Source organism: Anas acuta, chromosome 1, assembly GCF_963932015.1.
Source record: "Anas acuta chromosome 1, bAnaAcu1.1, whole genome shotgun sequence".
Classification (NCBI taxonomy): domain Eukaryota; kingdom Metazoa; phylum Chordata; class Aves; order Anseriformes; family Anatidae; genus Anas; species Anas acuta.
Genome location: NC_088979.1, coordinates 2391131 through 2403884, shown reverse-complemented (window position 1 = coordinate 2403884; position 12754 = coordinate 2391131). Strand labels below are relative to the sequence as shown.

The 12754-nt window shown below is 48.1% G+C and overlaps 1 protein-coding gene across 1 annotated transcript; it reads right to left on the bottom strand.

Moving 5' to 3' along the window:
• Positions 1–1869: 1869 nt before the first annotated feature.
• Positions 1870–12295, bottom strand: KLHL35 (kelch like family member 35). Its single transcript, XM_068691909.1, has 7 exons — positions 12023–12295; positions 9658–10548; positions 8106–8290; positions 7409–7527; positions 6760–6948; positions 6032–6220; positions 1870–5228 (listed from the first exon to the last, which is right to left on the bottom strand). Exons 1-7 carry the CDS (start codon positions 12262–12264, stop codon positions 5040–5042), a joined length of 2004 nt encoding a protein of 667 aa, XP_068548010.1. The 5' UTR covers positions 12265–12295; the 3' UTR covers positions 1870–5039.
• Positions 12296–12754: the final 459 nt, after the last annotated feature.

The following is a 12754-nucleotide window of genomic DNA, read 5'->3' as shown; positions in this document are numbered from 1 at the left end:
AAAGCTAGAGACACGGCCCCTGAAACTGCTATTATCTCTGCCCACCATTCCCAGCTGCCTATTGTGGCCCTTAATCTGAGTTAATCAGCACTAGCTCATCCTTTCAGATGGGGCTTGCACCCCTGAGCTGCCCGCAGTGCTATCACCTCCTGCCAGCTGGGCAGCAAAACGCAAAGAAAGGCAGTTTCAGCAGCTCCAGGGGCTGGACCGTGGTGATGTCCTGCCACCTTCGTGCTGGGGAGGTGTTTTTTCAGCCCTGTGCATTCACAACAACAATTAGCATATGTGCAAATAAACTAGATTCATTAAGGAGAGCACATGAATAGAGCCTGAAGGAGACAAGGAGGAATGGGAGTGAGCAAAACAGCCCAGGGCAGGGGGATGTCATGGGGTGAGGGGTACACCTCTGAAAGCCCAGCCTGTGCAAGACAAGCCAAGACTGGGGAAGGAAAGTTTGGGCTAGAGAAAGGTGAAAGGGGGGAGAGAGGAGGACTTCACTCCATGGGACAGCAAGCTCAAACCTTCTTTGAGACAAGTGCTATAGTTACTTATATCTGTATAAGTATCAGTATAGTTACTTATATCTGTTCCTGCTTTCTGCTAGGTATCCCACACTAAGCCCTCTGTGACCCTCATCCCACTCCTGAATAATTTGGATGGCTCTTCTGCTCCTCGGGATTGTCATGGGCTCCACCAAGTGCAAACTCTGGTTCTTCTCCCACAGTCCTTTCTCCATCGCAGCGAGCCAGCACAGCCCTCCATGTCATCCTCCTGCTCACAAAAGATGTTATCCTTCTGCTCACATTGCAGTACCATGTCTCTGCTTGTGGTATCACACTGGAAATTATTTCAGCTGCTTGTCCACCCTGGTCACCAAATCCCTCTCTGAAGGCTGCTCCCCAGGATCCTTCTCTAGGTCTGGGTGGTATTTCTGTCTTGCCCAGTTGCATCACGTCTCATTTGCCTTCATGAAGAAAGTATTTTTGGGCTATGTAACCAAGGCTACCAAGCAGTTCAGCCTCTGTCTTCCAGGTTATTTATTATTCTTCTGTCCATGTGTGTCACAGACAAATGTTATCAAGCCCCGCAGATCTTGCTGTCTACATCCTCCATGTGATTTGTTCACAAAAGCTTTTTCTTCCCTCTGGATCCCCTCCAAAATGCAAACATACCCAAAATAACACAACTGCTGAGACAAGCAGCAGGAAAATCAAAAGGATGGGATGAGCTTCCAAGTACTACTTAGAATGATTGAGAGTTGCTGGTTTGGAGTGCAAAAAGTCTTTCTTCATTATCTAAAAGCTTAATTACAGAAAGCTTACAATACTGCATATGCTCTGCAGATGATCATCTTCTACTTCTTTCCTTTAGAAAGCTCCAACAGTCAGTCTGTGTCTTATTGTAAACACAAGCAAGGCAGTGATTTACACGTGGGTTGGAAGAAGTCTTTTCAGAAGCTGGAGCAGATTGTAGTGGCAGCCAGCTCCATATTTCACACTCTTCTGCCACAGCAAGGAAGAACAAAAATTGGGCAAGACAGCCCATTTTCCAAATTCTCTGAGAATACACTTTCTGTCATGCCAAAATATCAAAGCTTCCCCATCCTACAGCTGATTTTGAATGATCCTGGCACCTTCTCTACACTGCCTTGGCCACGACCTTAGACTAATACTTGACCTAGTACTTAGATATGATCCCCTGCAGACCAATATATTGCAATACCTTGAAATTCCTCCCCACAAAGTGAGAATCCAGGTTTCCCAGGCAGAGGCTGGGACACCTCAACGATAGTGCTCCCAAAGCTCCTCTGATGCTCCATCAACAATGTATTTTTGGAAAATTATGATAAAATACGCACAAATGAAATTCCTGCAGCAAAAGCATTTTGGTGTCAAGGAAAACATTTATTTCTAAGAATAACAAGTTAAATTCCTCCCCCTCCCCTCCCCTGCACACCCACAGCCCTTACAAAATACAAACACGTTTCAGTGGTACAATGAATATCAGGATCAAGAACAAGGCGAATGTTTTAGTACCTATGCCACAACTTCCACCGCCATGTTACACCTATTGCAACGTATCACACACGTCAAAAGCACATGGGAAAGGTGACCGGAACATCTACTCTTTGGAGTTGCTTATTTCTATGGGACTAAAAGTGTGAAGTATAGCAAGAGACTCCTGGAGGAATTAGGAAAATCAGGAAAGACAGTGGAAAGAGAAGTTGCAAGGAGAGCAACAATTCCATGGTGCAGCAATGTTGGAGTTTTCCTCACTCATCTTTATTTGCCATTGGAATGAAACCACAAATTTCTGAACGTTGCCCCTCCACTCCCACCCCCACCCCAAAAAAGAAATCCAAACCACACCATCCAGCATGCCAAATCTTCTTCAGTGCAGCTCTCTTGCCAGATGGTTAAAGAAAAAGCCCAATCTTAAGACAAGGAAAATCCAGGTCCATAAGTTTAAGACCCAATATTAGGTCCCCCAAAACAGGGTTACAAAACACAAGCATCAACACGCCTCAGCAAGGCTCCCTCAGGGGTGTTTCAGCCAGGTGTAAAAGTAGGGATGTTTACCCAAAAACTGTAACTGGAAAACTCACTTTCCTATCAAGGCTATTGCTATGTCCAAATACATTACTGTGCTCCTTCCAAGAATGAGCACAAAGATCTGCCAGCAGCCAAACAACCTATTTAGGTTGTGTTTACAACCCTATAAAATAAATACATTGGGCAAGGTATATATTTGTCACTGGGATCGACCCTTCAATAAGGCTGATTCCTTGCACTGCTCAGCATCCTCAGCCTTTGTTCAATAGTGCCCTTGCAAGCTTGGGGTGCAATCCTTTTCTTGAAACACCAGCAGTGGTTTCCAAAGTGCAACTCAAGAGGTGGCCAGTCTGTGGAGAGCTACGAATGTCCTTGGCCAGATGAGTGAGGTGGAGACAGAGGGTCCCAATCCATACACTTTGAAGGGCCCCTATACCAAAGCGGTGAATTGCTTAAGGCACAGGGAGCAGTAAGAGAGGCAGAATTGCTGTGGGGAGATGCTCCTGAGATAATCAGGCTATAGGAAGATAAAGGTCTCCCCATGGGTTGATATGCTTGTGCTTTCTTTGTGCTAATTTAACTAAATCAATGAAAGGTGCCAGTTCCCAGTGAAATAACCATTCCTATTAAAGGCCCATCTGGGATTTGATTACAAATAAAATTGCCTTTTACCAGCGTGCTTTTCCTTTTCTCAGAGGAATAATCTATAACAGCATTGAATCACCTTTATGTTGCTTGAAGGACATATCCTATATATAAAACATCTAACCTATGTGCACAGGCCTTGAGGAGAATTTGAGGCTGAGAACAGACAAATAGTGTACCTTGATGAACAAAACAGCTACCATAGCCCTGAGACTTTTCAGAGGTGACTATAAGGAGGGTAAGGTACATTTTGTGCAATGAAACACCCTGCTCTTCATTTGGACAATGGAAAAAAATACATTTCCTAATGAAAAGAGGAAATGAGCGTGCTCAGGTTCTAGCCAATTTGGGTTCTTCAGCAGGAACTTTTTTGCCATGTTTAACAGGTGATCCTGATATCATCATGAAGAAGAGGTGAACCTTCTCAGAACTCAGAGAAGACAGAAGTACTAAAGAGCACCAGAAAAAAAAAAAATATCCAGACTTAAAGGGGAACAAAGCAATTACAGGAGGCTTAAGATCATTAGAAGTCCCTGAAAAGAGGAGTATCTGGGCCAACAGCCATGGCAGTCTCCTCTGCTTCAGGAAGAAGTCATCAATGGGGTAAGGAAAACAAGGTGCAGAGAGAACAGCAGCCAGCCAGCAGCCTGCTGTAGAGGGGTGCACCCTTCAACATACAAGTCATGGGAGTTTTTAAGAGATCCCACTCTACATTTGGCAGCATCTACATCCCTATTGGAACAACGTGGACACCTACGTGGACCCATCAGAAATTACCAGGTCCAGTTACGGACTAAAGACACCAAAAGTTACGGCTATTCTAACAAATTGAACGTGCTCAAGATCATTTTTAGACCTGAGGCCTACTGGCCTGGTGCTGCACAATCTGTGCTGTTGAACGCTTGCCCCCCAAGCAGGCTGAACATTTGGGTTCCCAGGGGCCCTGTGTCCAACCTGTTAAATATTGAGTTTATTTTCCTACTTACCAGCGTATTGCAGAGCCAAAAGGAGACAGATACAATTCTGTGGCTATCGTGCTTCAGAACTTCTTGCCTAATTCCTACACATTAGCCTACCTCTGCTCTCTGAAGAAGAAACTCTTGGCTACACAATTCACTGGACAGTCCAACTATGCAACATGTATGAAGAAATACAGCACTCTGTGTTTTCAGGGGATGGACCCTCATACACCACGTGCAGGTTGGAGTCAGAGCTCACCCTATTTAACCAGGCTTTTAGGGATTTAGCAGAGAGATTATCTTGGGGTATCAGCTATGAGGTCTCAGCTCTCCGCTGTAGTAGGGCTGTTCGTGGATGTCAGCAGCCATTTAGGCCAGCACCATGGTTTGACATTGGGCTCTAGAGAGCTAAGTACACAAATATCTGATAGCTTTAGCTAAAGAATTAGATCCTGTAACTATAATTGTGACTGCAACAGCCTCGGGCATCAGAGAGCAGCAACAATACATGTCCTTGCAGGACAGAGAGCCTCTGTTGGCAACATTACAGAAAACCATAATCTACATCCAAGGAAACCTAAAAAGAGACAAATCCAGTAGCTCCAGGGGCTATAACGATATTTGAATCCTCCTGTGCAAGGTCTGCAATGCAGCTTTCACACAGCCCATCACCCTTTCATCCTCTCACCTAGATCAGCAACAAAATCACTGGCATCACCAGGCCTGGAAAAAAAAAACAGTGCTCAGGGCCTGGCTGGAGCACATCTTCAGCAGCTTGTATTGCCCTTCCCCGCAGAGAGCTGGGCTGTCTGTCCACACACTGGTGGCCACTGTCTCAAGGGGAGGCTCTGGGTGGGAGAAGGATGCTGCCAAAGCCCCACGGTCATCTATTCATGCGCTGCAGGATGGTCACGCAGCCGTGATAACTGGTGCAACGCTGCAGTGGTGGCTGCTGCTCCACACTGCCCGTTGCGGGGTCGAAAGTGAACGCTTTGTCTGTGCCTTCCCCATTCTCGTCTCGACCGCCCAAGATGTAAATCTTCCCTCCACACACTGTCAGGCCACAGCTCTCCTGGAAAGCAGAAGGAAAGACTAAGAGTTGAGAAACAGCCCTCCATCTTTGTGCACCATTTCAATGGGGTCAGCTGCTACCTGCTCTGAAGAAAGGATGGTAAGTCTGTAGGATAAGTGGGGTCTGGCTCCTGCAGTCTTAGGGTTTCAGGCATTTGAAATACCTTGAGCTGGTGATGGGAGCTTTGCTGTTCCTGGCAGCTCCCCAGACTCACAAGGATGATGAAAGCCCAGAGAGTCACTCACCATGTCTGTGCAAGAGCCACTTGTACAGACACACCGACAGTGGCATTTTAACTCATATTGGGGTGAGCTGTCCCTCATCATTCCTCCCCACTCGCTGTGTCACAGCTTACATTACAGCGTGGCCTTGGAGCACAAAAACACTAAACCAGGTGTGATGAAGTTAAACCAATATGCACACCCGCAGCTGGTGCACGTTCAGTCCACACACCAGGTTAGAGCCAGCATAACCTTTCACCCTGTAGCATGCAGTGTGGAGAAAAGATCCTCAACACCCACCTTTTCATCCCATAAATCCTCCAACAGAGCTTTAACAGCTAGTATGGACCCAGCCTCAGCAAAAAAAATTGGAATTTATCTTGGAAACACATCTTCCAAGCAGTCATTGATGGTAAGTACATAATTTGACTTGAAATACAGAGGTCAGTGGGTATGTTCTCATGCTCAATGCCAACCCCCCATTGCATTTTCTTTACCTTCAGTCTCAGCAAAGCACAGATGGGTACATTTGTTCTAGAGAGAAAGAAGGCTCAGGGCTTCTTTCCTAAATCTTTTCCTTACCAGAGGCCCAGGGAGTGTGGCCACTTCTTGCCAGCTGTCTTCCCTTGGATCATAGCTGAAGATTTTACTGAGGAGTCCACCTACGACATAAATGATGTTGTCCAAGCAGACAGCACTGATGCACCTCTGGTAAAAAGGAGTGGGAGACAAAAGTGTCCATTTGTTCTCCTCTGGATCATAGCACTGGACCTGGGAGGAAAAACGCAGCTGTGGGAACATGAATTTACCTCATCTCCCTGCTTGGGTGAATCTGATATCCACTAGAAATAAAAGAAAATAGATCCAGAAACACAGAAGTGAGCTTCAACACCCAAAGACCTGTGCAATGATCAAAGGGATGAGGGTTTCTAGTATTCCTTTTTCAACTGGCTGGGACCTCAGGCAGTGTCTCTGTGGGCCAATGTGTTCAACTCTCCCAGACAAATTACAAGCCCCCAGGGTGGCTGCTCCTGACCCAAACATTATTAAACATTCGGGGATTGAGCTGAGTGCCATTAAAACTCTCAGCACAGCTCAGTTGCCAACATTCCCCCATGAACCACGTTTTTTAGGTCTCTGGCCATCCTTGATGCTCCTTGCAGACTTTTCTTTCAATCCTCTCTCTCAAAGCACCATGCCTGAAACCAGACTGAAGCTGAGCTGAAACCTCCCATGCCTTAGCTTTCCAAAGGCTTATTTTGTACCTCGCAGCCCTGCTTCTACTTCACAATCATCCTCACCAGCGATACCTTGTCGGTGTTAGCAGTGTCGTCCACAGCACCGCCCAGCACATAGAGCTTGTTCAGGCAGGAGACCACAGCCGCCGAGCTCACGGCCTGAGGCAGCGGGGCCAAGGTTGACCAGCTGTTGGAGAAGGTGTCATAGCACTCCACGCTGGAGAGGCGGTAAAAACCATCAAAGCCTCCCACAGCGTAGATCTGCCACAAAAGGAGCAAAGCAAGCTGATTAGAAACTCCCGGAGTCACCTAATGGGCTGCGCTGTCATGGTGTGCATGAGGCGAGGCTAACGCTAGGCCAGAAGGGCAGAGATCTGGCCCTGGAAAACTTTCTCCTTGAATCCAGTGTCATCACACAGATTAACCAGTCTGAAATACCCAACCCTGCATGTTTTTCACCCACAAACTCAACACAACCATCTTCAGAAGTCTTCCACCATCCTGTGGTAGATCTTATTGCTGTGGCCTCATTGCTGGCTACCTCAGGTGGCAACACAGCCAAAGACTAATGACACCTTAGTTATGTCCTAGGTTTCTCTCATCAAAATCAGCTCCAAGTGAGCCAGAAGACAACCAAATACTGACAGTTTCTCATTGTACTTGACACTGGGAGAAGCGGGGGACTGCGATCTGTAAGAGTTGTTCCCAAATTCAGGCCTACCTTGCCCTGAAGCGTTGCCATTTTGTGCCTCCATCGGCCTTTCTGCAGACAAGCGACCTTGATCCAGACGTTCAGCTGGGAGCTCAGCACCCAAACATCATTGCTGCTAATGTGTCCCCCTGAAAAACAGGGGTGGAGAGCTGGTGCAATCCCAAAGACAATCCCATCATCTTGTTAAACCACTGTGCTATATAGCTCCTCCATGCAATGGAACAATCTAGGCCAAAATATGGCTGTTGGGATATACCCATGTAAACTCAGTATCCCAAGGAAGATACCCTATGCACTTTAAGGCACTTATTACACTACTCCATCCCTTACACAGAACTCTTCTGATAGGCATTTTATTTTAAATGAAGGACAGGCAGGAGACCCTGATGTTATAGGTAATCCTGACAGTACACACCAAAAGCAGCTCATTCCACAGCTGGACACTTTGGGCAGATGCCCCAGTAAGCACGAAAAAAAAAAAAAAAAAAAAAAAAAAAGCTTTTTAATAGTGCCATCCTCTCCCAGAGCTGAAATCGGCTCCTTGGGACACCAAAATGCAAACCACCTAAGAGTAAACTTCACTCAGAAGAAATGATTTTGCTCTGGAGTCAAAACATGAACAGGTCCCATGAAACAGACATGGAGAGTGGCTGCCCCCACTGCTTATTGTAAGCAGGAAGGAAGGATCCATCCCAGGGTATCTCACCTGATATGTACACGTCGTTCTTCAGCGTGCAGGCAGCAAACTCTGACTTGGTGTAACCGGGCACGCTGGAGAGGGCTGTCCACTGCCTGCTCTTCGGGTGATAGAGGTCTGTGAAGGGCAGCTTCAGAAGACCTTTCTTGTCGCAGCCCCCAATGATGACAATGACTTCTGCCAGCTCCATGAACCTAGAACATGAAAGACAAGGGTAAGTCCCCTAACCCATTTAGGCTATTTCCTTCATCAGCCACTGATTTTTCTAGGCAAATCATTCTCCTCCCTGCACCTTCCCTCTTACAGGCATGCACAAATTAACGACATCTCTCAGCTTGGATCCAAAGGGTCCAAATCGTGGCATTGCCCCCTGCCCCTCACCCTCTCCCTTCATTACTTCCAAGCTTAATCCTCAACGCACGGCCACAGACGTGCAAAGCTGTTCCTGGCAGCCGGCCCGCCACACGCTCTCTGCCTGGAGAGAGAAGTGTTTCCAGGAAATCTCACTCTCTCTAGCCCCAGTAGCAGTGAGCAGACGTGAGAGACAGCAGGGGAAGGAAAATCCTGCCAGCTGGTAGGTGGCAAGAGAGGGACAGCTCTGCAGGAGGGGAAGGAGAGGAGGGAGGAGGGTGGAAGGGGATTTGAAGGACTTGGTCCAATCCCCAGCCCTGCCATGGTTTGCACAGCCTGAGACAACTCACTTAAGGCCAAAGCTGTAGAAGGAGGTGAATTAAAATGTAGATGCTGGGGGTGGGATTTATTCCCAGTGAATTTTAATGGTCTGCGTCCTTGAGGAGGTCAGCACAGACTCTGCTATTGAGCAGTTCTTTAGATAACAACCTGTTGCGTCATTCAGCACAAAGAGCCAGCTTCAAGTCTCACACCAGTTTGAAAGGGTTCAAAACAGCTCTTCCACCTGACAGAAACCCTAAATTCCAGGCTCAAGAACTTGGTCTCTTCTAGACAAGAATGGGGAGCCTTGCAAACCACCTGGTTTCATATGGCTACCCACCCCAGAGCAGAGGTCTCCATCGGTGTTCTTACCAAGCACAAGCAGAGGGACCTCTGTGACCACGAAAAAACAGCAGAGGCCTCCAAAATATCTGGCCAAATCTAGCAAATCCAAATGCCAAAGTGACAGAAAGGTGCAAGATTTCCACACACACCCATCCCCAGGAATTGTTTTTCCTTTTCATCCTCCACTTTACACTGTCAGCTGCTTAGGTCAGGAGTTCTTTATCTTCTTGTTCATCAAAAAATCAAAGGCACGAAAGACAGAATCTGAGGGTATGTAGGTGGCCACCTGGACAGTATTTTTTGTTTGTTTGTTTGTTTGTTTGTTTTGGTTTTGTTTTTTTTTCCAATGGACATTAACTCCTGACCCAGCAGCAATGCCTTTGAGCTAGGAGCCATGCTGATGCCCAAGAGGCTAGAAGTAATTGGAGGGAAAAAATAAAAATAATAGAAAATAAATCAAAAAATAAGAGAATCCCACCCCACCAGCTTTAAGATCCATGAACTTAGGCCACTCAGGTCTAGGAAACACAACTCTGGGTTTTACCTTCTGGGCCTTGATCTCAAGGAGCTGACCTCATTCCCAAGGATGTAGTACTTGCGGGCTTCGTGCAGTAGAGGAATGCACTCCTTTGAGTCCTGGATGAGTCCGTCCATCTCCACCTTCTCTAGGAAATATGTGGGGTCAAGCAGTGGCAGTCGCACATGCTCTAGGAGGTCCTTCAAGGCTCCCTTCCTGGCAGGGACATCATGCCGTACCCAGCGCATGACCGCTTCAAAGACCACTTCCTCCTTGGGGACCACCAGCTGCTCATCAGACAAGTACTCAACCAGCTCCTTCACACCCATCTCTAGGAACTCTTCATGACATGACACCTCCACAAAACACTCCAGCATGAACCTCTTGCTCTTTTCGGTCAGGGAAGCGATGGAGAATGAGTCGGCAAACTTCATGATGCCCAAACAATTGCACGGGTGGAGCTGTCCTTCAAGGAAGGTGATACAAGCATCTCTGAGCTTGGAGATCTGCAGCAAGTCAGACAGTTCCAAGATGCCTTCAACGTTGTCTTCCTGAATGACGATGTTCCCCCCATACATGTAGTCAAGAAGGAGAGACATGGTAGAGGCAGAAATCTTCTGGATGTTAATGATATTCTGGTGGCCTTCCTTGAGATTGCCACCAAACATAGCCCGAAAATACGTGCTGTTGGCTGACAATGTAGCACGGTGACAGGGGAATTCTTGCCCATCGATTAATAGCACCACGTCTGTGAAGATGCCGCTCTGCCGGTAGGAGTTTAGCGTCTGAAGGATTTGTTCAGCGTGGCAGGACCCGCTGCAGAGCTTCATGTGCAGCTTTTCTTTGCTCGGGTCACGCGTTGCATTCTCCAGGCTGCTCGTCCTGTAACTGGACTCTTCCTTCATCATTCGATGCATCCTGATTGGGAAGCAGTGAAGGAAGCAAGAGAATAGCGTGTTCATTAAAACATCTTCCCATGACATCCAACACCATTGTGGTTTCTGCAGCTTTCTCAGCATCATGGGGAAGAGCAGATTCCATCCAAAAATCTAGATGGACTACACCCCTTTACCCACATCCATAGCTCATCCTCAATAACCATTTCCTCCAAAGCAAAACACAGCAGTGGGCACTAGGCTATTTCCAATCCACCACGATCCCAGTAGAACAAACTTTCTCTTTTTAGGAGATTTTTTTTTCCTAAGGCAGTTACTAACAGCTGGGAAAGGGGAGGCTTAGGCTGGGTGTTAGGAACCCAAAAGGAGGTCAGCCACTGGGACAGGCTGCCCTGGGACATGGTCACAGCACTGAGCTGCAAGAGCTCAAGGAGCCAACGTTCTCAGATATAGGGTCTGGTTTTTGGGTGGTCTTGTGTGGAGCCAGGAGTTGGACTCGATGGTCCTTGTGGGTCTCTTCCAACTTAGGATATTTTGTGATTCTATGATTTGTTCCTTGAGCTGGGTGCCAGCGAGGGCAGCGCACTCTTTATCATGGCTTCTGTCACAGCCATGCAGGTTTTAGATTGGTTTTCTGAGGCTCTGTAACAGCAAAAAGCACATTTGGGGGGCTCAGGCTCTGCTTGTTAGTGTCTGGCTCCTTGAACCAGACTCTGGAACATCTCACCACGTGCCTCTGGCAGGAGCATAGGTCCCCAGATGGGGTCACAAACTGGCAGACATCAGCTGCTCTGTGGCACCCACCCAGTCCTCAGCAGGACATCTGCACCTCACCTGCACTGAGTGGCCACGTGTAGGACAACCCATCCTCATCCTGAGGATTCCTGCCCCACTACCATGGTAAAATGTCATCATATACTCCATGCTTGCAAAAAACACACGCAAAAACATCTCTACTCCCACCATGGGGTGTTGCAGAGCCCCGAAGAGCAGTGAAGCAGCATGACGAACCCTACGTAAATATCTAAGAAACCCTGGGGGAGACAGTGAAGGCTCCAAACATCCCAAATGGCACTGATGGGTGCTCAGGGCTACGCACAGAGGGGAAATGCTGTTAGTTAGTTCAAAGTGATTTAGAGAAGTTACAACAAAGGCAGCTTTCTGGACAGCACAGCGAGCTCCGTGTCCTGCTGACACTCCAGCCAAGAAGGATAAATACATTTATCTCCCTGCCTCCCTCCCTAATTCCAAGTTTCCAAGCCCTTGGGATCGCTCACAGCTTACAAAGAGACGTGTCCCCACCCCGGATTAATCCAAATTCCTTTCCCCAGCTCACAGCCCTCCTGTCTACCCAAGATACAAATCCAGCTCCAAGGAGGGACTGGGTTCCCCCGCTGCCCACGCGCACTCCTCTCCGCATCGCTCTCCATCCGAGCACAGCCCAGCAGCAAGCACTGGGTATTTGGGGGCAAGCTCCCCAGGAAGCCCAACGTTACCTGGCCCACAGGTTGTGTCCTCCAGGTGGGACCTCGTGAAGCCTCAGCTTCCCTCTCGGAGAGCTCCCATCCACGCCGGGGCTCGGCGCGGAGACGGGTCCCCTCCGCAAAGCGTGCTCAGCCCTTCTCCAGCAATGCTGGGGGAAGCACAAAAGCCCTGCTTTTATCCTCGCTGCTAAAGAGGAGGGGGATAAATCTGCTTTTGTTTCTCCCGAATGACACGCCGGAGAGCTACAGGGCATTAGCCATGCAGCTGTCAATAACAGGCAGCCAGGGAGGAGCCAAAACCCAGGGAAAGCCCATGGAGGCTCCGGGAAAATATATCACACCAGGGCTGCTTCGGAGGGCCCAGCCATCTGGAGAGCAAATTGGGGTCCAGGTGGAACGATTCATCTGGGGGAGACTCCAGCCTGCTGGAAACCACAATAAAGCTGATAAATAAAATACAGCTCTGCGAGCAAAAAAAAAGGCACCCGTAGCAGGAACGGATTGGGGGAGTTAGGAGCGGCAGTGCCCCTCGTTAATGTGGGATAATTAGGTCCGTAAGGACGATGAGGACAGAAGGGGAGGCTTGTCCCAAGTGGCTTTCAGCACGCTCCCCCTCCACCTTAATCCTAGTTGTTGGCTGAATTTGTAAATACTCACAGCAGGGAGCAAAGCAGCCCTGGGGAGGCCAATATTTGCACCATGAAGTAACCAGCAGCCTGCAGGCTGCCTTCCCTCCCATGCCCA